Source organism: Pogona vitticeps, chromosome 2 (genome assembly GCF_051106095.1).
Source record: "Pogona vitticeps strain Pit_001003342236 chromosome 2, PviZW2.1, whole genome shotgun sequence".
Classification (NCBI taxonomy): Eukaryota; Metazoa; Chordata; class Lepidosauria; order Squamata; family Agamidae; genus Pogona; species Pogona vitticeps.
The window spans coordinates 62370475-62379961 of record NC_135784.1 but is presented as its reverse complement, the minus strand read 5'-3'; the positions used below and the strand labels follow the sequence as shown (position 1 = coordinate 62379961).

The following is a 9487-nucleotide window of genomic DNA, read 5'->3' as shown; positions in this document are numbered from 1 at the left end:
TCTGGACCACGAAAGTCAGTACCACAATAACTGTTAGTTTTTAAGATGCCACAACATATTGCCTTTTCCTCTCTCTTTCTTCCTTTAATGTCGTCAACAAGCTGAGACGGAGTACTTCAATGTGGAGAAAAATACAGTACTGCCATCCCTCCAGAAATTGTACCAATATTCTTTGCAGGGGTTCAGTTCCTTGGAAAACCGGATCTTCCTTGCCTAAAGATGAAGTGAAATCGCCGTTAAATCAATGTGCAAAATGATACAAACAAGGAAAACGGCAAAGGTGGAAGCAGCAAAAATCCAGCCTTGGGCGCGCATCCATCCTTGCCTCCTGCAGGGACGCGCACCGTTTGGCAGTGAACGAGTTTAACCGGGGCTCTGGCATCGGGCACGCAAAGCTGGCCCACGTTCCTCGCTGCGGCGCATCACCAGATCCACGGCGGAAGCAAACGGGAGATGTCAAAGTACACAGGAAACCCCTTTGCTTCCTTTCGGCCGGTAGCCGCATCCTCGAGAGCGGGATGTGGGTAGAGAAGACTACAACTCCCAGCAAGCCCCGCGGCCGGCCTCCAACACCGCGCCGCGCTATTGGATGATTTTCCGGCGAGCGCCAACCGGGCGCGAGTTTGTAGGCCGGCGGAGGAGAGCGTGGTGTGGTTTGTGTACAGTTCGGTTCTTGCCCTGCCCTGACAGCCGCGGGGCTTGGCGTGACCTTTTCGGGGCCATGGGGGGAAGCGGCAGTAGCCATGGCAACAGGAAGGTCTCCTTCGAGTTGGATGAGGAGGAGCGAGTGCGCGTCTTGCGGGGCATCAGGGTGAGTTGAGTGGGACGGGGGGCGCCTGGCGGGGTGAAGGAGAGAGAGAGCTCTCTGGGAGGAATAGCCCCGGGGGGCGGGCGGCGGGCGGGCTGAGGCAAGGCGAAGGCTTGGCTTGGAAGAGAGAGAGGTGTCTGCTCGGGACTTGGTGATGAGCAGTAAGGGGGACCGGGGATGATGAGTGCAAGCTGTTCCTGCGGCTCTACGGTCCGTCGGGAGAGGAAAAATAATGGTCTACCCTCACATCCTTTTCTCCCCTTGATCTACTTAAAAATAATGATCAGGATCTCTTTACTCTTATAACACATTTAATGTGGACATAGATAGCTTAGGGACACCCACCGCCATCAGACCCAGCAGTTTTTAATGTAAGATCATGCTGAGGCTTGGGAAAAATTTAATTTACTGACAAAAGCTTTATTATAAATAACCAAACCTAATGACATTATTGCTTCTCAGTGTGGTGTACTGGATAGAGTGACAGACTAGGGCTCTGGAGAACAGGCTTTCAAATCCCCGCTCATCCAGGGAAACTCACTGGGGAAATGGAACTGGTAAAAATTACTCCTTAAATATCTCACTTATCTTGAAAGTCCTGTTAGGATCACTATAAGTCATTTCCAACTTGATGACACAGAAACTTATTAATAGTTGTCCATTATTTAGTGTTCAGGTTATGTTCCTGTTGTACTTATCTTTGCAGGAGTTCTGTAATGGAAGGTTTGTTTTCAGTATCCCCATTTTATACTTGTGGAATGCAATCGGAATAGATTTTTGACACCCATATTAATGACTGCAGAGCAAATAGAATTTTGATCTACATCCAGACATGTTCTATTTGTAGCATGGAACTATAGGAAAAAAAGGTTGCTCCTTATGGGCATCAAGAAGTAGCTTTTGCCTTTAAACATTCCCAGATGTGGTTAGATGTTAAGGCTAGCAAGCAAAAAAGTGTAGTTTACCATTTAACAGCACTGAGACTGCATTGTGGGAAAGTAGCACAGCAAGTTCAGTAAAAACAGTAAGTTCAGTAAAAATTCTGAAAACTGTGCTCACCTCTGTGTGAGAATTAGGTGGTTTTGACAAGTACAGTAATATGCAACGTGGGCAGTCTTCATAGTATACCTAATGTCATGTTAGAACTGCAGAGCTGGAAGGAACCCTGTGGATTGAGTCCAACCTGTGTCAAGGAGGCACCATGGATAGAGATCGGGTATTTATATTTGCATAAGAATACCCCTATACAGATGGATATAATGAGGGTCCTGCCTCCTAGGGCTAGACTGTCCAGTCACCCTTCTGCTACTGCTGTGGGTTCCGCGCTGTCTTCCTGTCACTCCAGAGCTTGCGGTCGACTAGCCACTCTTTGACCTGGCAGGGAGGCTCATCGTCCTGCCTCCTGCTAGGAGTGACTAGTTGACTGTAAGCTCTAGAGCGATAGGAAGGGAGTATGGAGCCTGTGGCAGCAGCAGCAGTAGAAGCATGAGTGGACAGTCTACCTGTGCCGGGGTATTCATATACGAATATATCCCCATCTTTAACCATGGGTAATTGAACTCTACCTGTGGTGTAGTCTCAAGGTTATGATCTGTGCAAAACAAGCTGTGGTTAAATGGACATTTTATAAAAACAAAAACCAACACAGATATTTGCATGGAGAGAGTTGGTGGTCAGTAGAAATTGCTTTTTCTTCTGGTTTCTCCTTTACAACATCTCAATTACTTTGCTGGATGAACAGCAGCTACTTGAACAAGTTCACAATTATGAGAACCAAGCAGGAAAACTGCTGATCATAGTAAAGGTTTCAAAGTCAAATTGGAAATATATGCAGAACACTTGATTCGTACTTAAACCACATTACAGTATTTGTATTAGAGTTAATTGATTAGTCTTTGCTTTTTTCCTTGCCACAAAGCTGCTACCTAAGGGGATTTTTTTGGAAGGCTTAGTCAGCTGCCAGTGCATAGTACTGTATGTGACTTGGAAATGTAAAAGGTAGATTGTTTTAGCAGTTTTCAGCCTGCAAGCACTTCTGACATGAGGATTAATTAAGTTAGTAGATTAGATACTATGAGACAGAGAAAGAAGGAATGAAAGCATTTTGAAAAGTCAAGAGAAGACTGTGAAAGTGTGAGCCTTTGTGTCTTGCTCAGTGACTACTATTTTTCCTTACAAAACAAATTGTAATAGCGGATATATAGGATTTGGATTCACTGGGCATGGGTATAGCTCTGTAAAGGATCATTTGCCCTCGGAAACAGATGTGTTGATCCAGATGGTTTCTTTATACATAGCTCTGAAGGATTTTTCTGGCTCCAGGGCTGCTAATTCTGTTAAAGGCTTGTTTGACCTCTGGAAGGGATAAATGATTTGGACAGAGAGCATGTTTGATTCTGAATCGCCTGTCTGCCCCAGTCCATGCAGTGTCCTGTACAGACACACACAGATGTAATTGAAGATCCCAGCTGGGTTAGATAAAGACTAGTGGCCAACAAAATTTCTATGAGAGTCTCGTAAAAGAGAACAACACAAATTGGCTTCTCACAGTTGCTCTCTAGCAACTGCTGTTCAAAGATATGTTCCTTCTGTTTTTGGAGGTACTGCATAGTCATCATTGACTAGTAGCTGTAGATAACTTTATCCTCAGTGAATTTAATTTCCTTTTAATCATCACAACTAGCAGCTGTTGATAGTTTTGTCCTCCATGACCTTGTCTAATCTCCTTATTAAGCCAAATAAATGTAAATAGAGGAAAACTCTTTCATACATACCCTATGATTTGTGACTGCAGGCTCTGTACTTCCATGCCGAAGTTTGCAGTGCCAGGAATGAATTGATGGTTGTTTTGCTGACCTAGCAACTATAGGTATGGATTCATGACTCCAGGAGACTAAACCTGTTGGCCTCCATTCTGCAGGAGGACACATCTTTGTCCTTGGCTAATATGACCTTGCTAATCGAAGCTATATACTCTCAGGAAAAAAAAATACCATGCTACTGAGAAATGCTGTTAGAATACATAAAAAAGACAACACTGGGGTGGTATTATTGTTTCTGATCCTGGATTTTACAGTTTTTTAAATATGCACGGTGCTTTAAAAGCCTTTGGGCAGAAACTGACTTGCAATCCAAATACAGCATTTGTCTTTTTCAAACAGAGCTGCATGTTCAGATTCAAGTATAAGAATTAAAGATCCAATGGTTGCTGCTTTTAAGATGGAGATGGGCAACCAGTGGCCCCAGGACTACATTATGCTCTCACGTGGTCACTGGCCTAGCTTTAAAAGCCTTCTATAAGAATCCAGTTCATACCTCTGACAAGAGTGATTTGTTTCTTCCCTGTAGTGGAGAAGGCAATGGGATTGCATAGAGAAGAAGGGAGGCTTTTGCACCAATGTGTTCAGGCCTCCTCGCTGCTGAGGTGCAGCTCTCAGTAGATTGTTTTTGTAGGAATATGGTTCTCATCCCTGCAAATATTGTTAACTTTTTTGGGGAAGCAGATCTGGCCATTACCTCTTCCTATTTGAATGAAGAATTCACCAAACTGGACTTACCCTTTTCTCTGCTTGTTGCTTTTTGGCAACAACTCATCACAACTGCTCAAAGTTTTCGCTTCCTTTTGTTTGGTTGGTTGTTTTTTTTTTTTGCTGGAATGTGCTCTACCTGTTTTTTGCATATTGGGTCTCAGACATGAAGTGAGAAGAAATACAAAGGGGAGTGATTAAGAACTCCCTTCCTCCTTCACTATCCAATTCATTCACTTTGCATGCTCCTTTTTTATAAATTATGATTCTAAGTTTGCATCTGACATAGAATAGCCTCTCTATGAAAGAAGCTAATATACTTAAAGAATAATGTAGTTCATAGTTAATGCAAAAGCTACTTTTAGTGCTTAAATGTAATAATTTTTTGAAGTATTTAAAAATGTGTGGAGGCTTTTAGTAATGAATAAATATTTAGATCTGGGGAGAGCTACTATGTTTTATGTTAATAATAAAATGATACATACCGTAATTCAAGTTTTGTACACTGTAGAGATTTCACAGCAAAAATCTTATAACTGCTGAGAAAGAAAATGACTTAGTAACTTTTTTCTTATTAATCTAGACTCCTTGTTGTTGTTATGTTCTGTCAAGTTGCCTTGAACTTACACTGGCCCTAGGAATGAATGACATCCAGTCATCAACAGCCTTGTTTGTTCCTGCGAACTCAAATCTGGACCTACTGGACTTACATAGAATCTATAGTGATATGTTTAGCCTTTCTCTCTCTCTCTCTTTTTGTCATATGAACAAATACACCTCTAGGCATGAAGGCAGCTGCTAGATAGCTCTGTGGTTTAGGTCTCTGGCTGAGGAGCCAAAGGGTGGAAGTTTAATTCCCCGCAGTGCCTCCTTGACACAGTGCGGGACTCAATGATCCGCGTGGTCCCTTCCAGCTCTGCAGTTCTAAGATTATTAACATTATGATGTATTAATCTGATTTTCCTTTACTTAAAATTATTTAATATTCTGCTTTTTGAATTGCAAGCTTCCTCAGGGCAATTTACAAAACAGAAAGGTGAGATGTATACATATAGTAAACTAAACCAGCAGATTGATAAAGCCGTTCTAATTCAAATTTAAAAGATATATTGATAGCAGTTTTAATGGCACATTGTTTTATGGCAAAAAATCTAAAATACATGCCTGAATTGTTAGTAACTTGTTTAGAGCCAAGGAGTGAGGTCAGCTAGAATTCTAAATAAATCTAAAATATTTTTACAGAACTTGTTTTCTAACATATCTTAATCAATATTTTTACTGGAGCATTGATTAAGCAAAAATCAACTTGGGAACTGTACCTTCTAAAGCACTACTGAAGGGTTGGTAGAACGGCAAAGTCGTACCTGCTAGGTAATTGTTTTTCCTTTTAATTCCTAAATATATTTTATTTTAATTATTTTTGACATTTATATGCTACCTTTCCTTGATAAATCATATCCATGGCAGCTTATCTGGCAAATTAACATAGGCATAGCATAGACATACTTCAGTCTCGAGAGACTATGGTAACATGCTCTGAATCGAGGAGTGTCCTCTCCAGAGCATGAAGCCCGGGTAAGGTAATATGGAGGATAGGCTGTTACCCAATCAGCAGATCCCCCCTCTCCACATTGCTGAAATGGTCCAATGGAAAGGCATGAGCGAATACAACTGGTTCCAGCAATGTCGCAGGAGTTGGCAGAATGACACAGCTGCCTTCGGGACTCCAGCTCCGGATTTTGCCTCGAGGTTAAGGAAATGAATGATGAAAAGAGGGCTTTGAACTACCTTATGGCCACAGGAGCTGGCTGGATAGCTTAGGGCCATAGTCCTGCCTCTAAGGGGCGTGGCACCCATCAAAATCGATTTTGATGAAAGCTAACTACTTATGGGGGCTAGACAATCCCATCTGACACACCCCATGTCATCTGCTTGCTAGAGTTCTTTTTTAAACAGCCCCGTCTTCAGCACCATGAGGACTAGGAGCTTAAATTGTTTTTAAGGGAGTGTGATTTAATGCTTTGCATGGGAGGTCTCCATTCAGTTCTGCTGTCTCTGCCCAGAAAGTGAGGAAGACTCTGTCCCAGACACCAGGGAGTGAAGGTCAGTCAGCGTAGGAGAGCTGCAGCTCTCTCTGACACCCAGTTTACAGACCACAGACCATCACTGCAATGTAAGCAGCACTGAGGTGGAGAGATCCTTGTCCTGCTCCTTTTCAAAAAGATGTATTACATTTACGCCGGATCTTTAATGTGCTGAAGGCAGCACACGTGGGTCCTCCTCATGCCAACCTTGTAAGGGAGGTCAGACTCCAAAAGAGAGCGACTGGCCCAAGATGACACAATAGGTTTGAAGGCCAAGTGAGGGGGATTTGAACCCAGGCCTCCTGAGCCCTAGCTCAACACTCTAGTGGAGGCTTGTCCAACCTGTGGCCTGTGGGCTGCATGCGGCCCAGTGCAATTTTAAATTTTTAAAGAAATTCCAAAGTTTCAAGTTACACTGCCGGTGCTTGCGGCCAGAATGCGGCCGGGGCACATCACAACGGTAGAGGGGGAGAGACGGAAAGAAGGAAGGAAGGAGCAGGAGGGGAGGGGAGAGGGGGGCTGCGTGACTGCATTTTGCGCCATCCCCGTCAATAGGTGGACCCCCTCTCTGCCCCATAATGCCGCCAGAGTCGAAGCTGGCAGCCTCTGCTGTCTGAGATCGCAGATGCCGGTAAGCGCGCTTGGAGTGGGGCTGCGTAGGACGGCTAGGGCTGCCCCTCATGCATGCACGCACCTCGCTTATTCCTTTTGCGGGAGGGGGGAGGGAAAGGTTTGACCTCTTTGCAAAGCAGGGCAGGGTCCAGGGTTGGGAGGCCGTGGCCACGGAGCCGCAGAAGCCCCATAGAAGGTGTTTGCAAAACCTTGGCCTCCCCCACCCCATTTGTTTCCTTCTCATTGGCTTGGATGGCGACGGGCACTGTTTTAAAAATGTGCAAGCCGGTTTGGCAAATTAACAACAGTCACAATAAAATAAATGCCATTAAAAAGGTATTCCAGCTTTGTGTCAAAAATACAGATGAAAACCTTTAATCAATAGATGTTTCCCTTTAATGTATTTTTGTTGTTCTTATAAGAGGGAAATGTTATGTTTCTCATAATTTCTAGATTAGAGAAATGAAGACAGTATATAAAATGTTTTTGTGATCTCAGACAGGCAAGTTGGGAATTCGTCCAGTCTCAGAAACCCATTTCACAAATTTCTCTCCCCTTTCTTATTGTGTTAGCTTTCCGAAGATGTTGTGAACCGAATGAAGGAACCTTACCAACCTAAAAGGGATCAGCAATCGCCCTCCTTGTCGTCTCCACCCACATCACAACCTACTGAAGGGAAATCTAAGGCTTCTGCAGGTATTTCATGTCTTATTATTCATATTAGGCTTTTATTATAACTATCTATAGCTATATATGAGAGATGGATGACTGCTTATATGCAGTGCATTTTCTTTAGTGCAAGTTACATGTTAGATTAGTACGTGTACATGCAAAACCTCTGTAACATCACCTAGCTTATGAACATGATTATCTCTAAATAAGTCTACTGATTTTACTTGGGCTTCTACAATTTTTTTCTGATAAAAACATCAGGTTTCTTAGTATAGGGATCTCCAACCTGGTATATATATTGTGTGTGAGTGTGTTCCCATAAAAAGGCTTTCAAGAGTTGTGTGTACATGTACTTGTTGTAAATGCCAGTTACAAGACATCATTTCACACATGGTAAAATGGTGAGGTTAAGACAAGTAACTTGCCCAAGAAACTGGGCATAAGGCAAAAGTTGGATCACATACTAATCCATATAGTTCACTTAAACCCACAACAAAATACTAGTTTCCCAAAAGATGAGGCTCAAACAAAATCAGATTGACAAGACATGGGTAAATATTTTGCTGACTTTCCTTGTTCCCAAGTACCTCTGCACTGGCTTAGTACAATTATGCTGATTTATATTGTTTTCCTAACCACCACCCCACTTTACCAAACTGTGCTGCTGCTGTTTCTTTTTCTTTTTTTTAAAGCAACGAGATTCCTAAATCAAAGGATTTGGCCCTTGCCACTGACTTAAAATTCCAAGAATGCCTCTCAACGCATTTTCACTGTAGCCTTAATACATCAGAACAGTATAACCCCATGGTGGCCCCTTTTATCCTTATATTGAGAAGCCCTGGAACCTAAAATGTAGCTGGCCAAGAAGGCCTGTGTGAGGTAGGGGATCAAGTCATCCCGTGGGTATGGGCAAGTGGAATCCCAGGTTGGTCAAAGTATGCAACACCAGTAGAAGTCACCCTGAAACCAAGAACTGACCCTGTCCATGTTAAACAATACCCATTGAAGCTTGAGACTAGAAAGGGCTTACACAAAGTCGTAGCCTCACTTTTGGAAGTGAAACTTATTGTCCCATGTAATTTTCAGTTTAATATAGCCATCACAGGGGTGCCAAAGAAAGAAGGGAAGTAGTGCCTGGTCCAAGACCTCAAGAGTGGTCAATGCAGTCACCAAGGACATTACACCAGTAGTGCCCAACCTGTACACCTTAATTATAACTGATATCTGGAACACGCGCCTCCTTCATGTGTTAAGACCTTAAGGATGCTTTCTTTATGATTCCACTAACAGAATCCTCATGACATGTTTTTGCCTGCACTTGAGAAGAACTCCAGGGATATTCTGGGATCCCTTCTGGCTGCTATGGGTGGCTGGTATTGTCACAAGGATGGAAAAATTCACCGTTATTTGGGAGGATTTGAGTAAAATTTTACACCTTTTGGTCCTAGCAGTGGAATGCCATGTGCTCTATGTGGATGATCTTCTGTCAGCAGTAGATTTAGTTAATCTTGAGATATGAGAGCTTCAAGGTGTCAAAGGAGAAAGCTCAAATAGGACTGGCATAAGTTGCATATTTGGGATTTATCATCTCCCAGGGCGAGAGGCAGCTGAATCACGATAGAAAGGAAACGGTCTGCCAGGTGCTACTGCCCAACACGAAACGAGAATGGCACACTTTCTTGGGGAGGGTGGGATTTTGCAAATTGTGGATTCCAAATTTTATACTTGTACATCATTGGTTATATGGGAATACCAATAATTAAAACCATATTGATATCCATAGT

General features: G+C 43.0%; 1 protein-coding gene across 4 annotated transcripts in view; it reads left to right on the top strand.

The window, feature by feature from the left end:
- The first annotated feature begins 572 nt into the window (after positions 1-572).
- The window catches only part of CHCHD6 (coiled-coil-helix-coiled-coil-helix domain containing 6), a 341446-nt gene continuing 332531 nt past the window's right edge, over positions 573-9487 (top strand). The window contains exons 1-2 of one of the 4 annotated variants that reach the window (XM_072989551.2): positions 573-811; positions 7604-7727. In XM_072989551.2, coding sequence (XP_072845652.2) covers positions 590-811; positions 7604-7727 — 346 coding nt within the window. In that variant the 5' untranslated portion in view covers positions 573-589. The remainder of the gene's footprint in view (positions 812-7603; positions 7728-9487) is intronic. The other 3 variants (XM_072989552.2, XM_072989553.2, XM_078385251.1) reach the window with 3 other exon arrangements.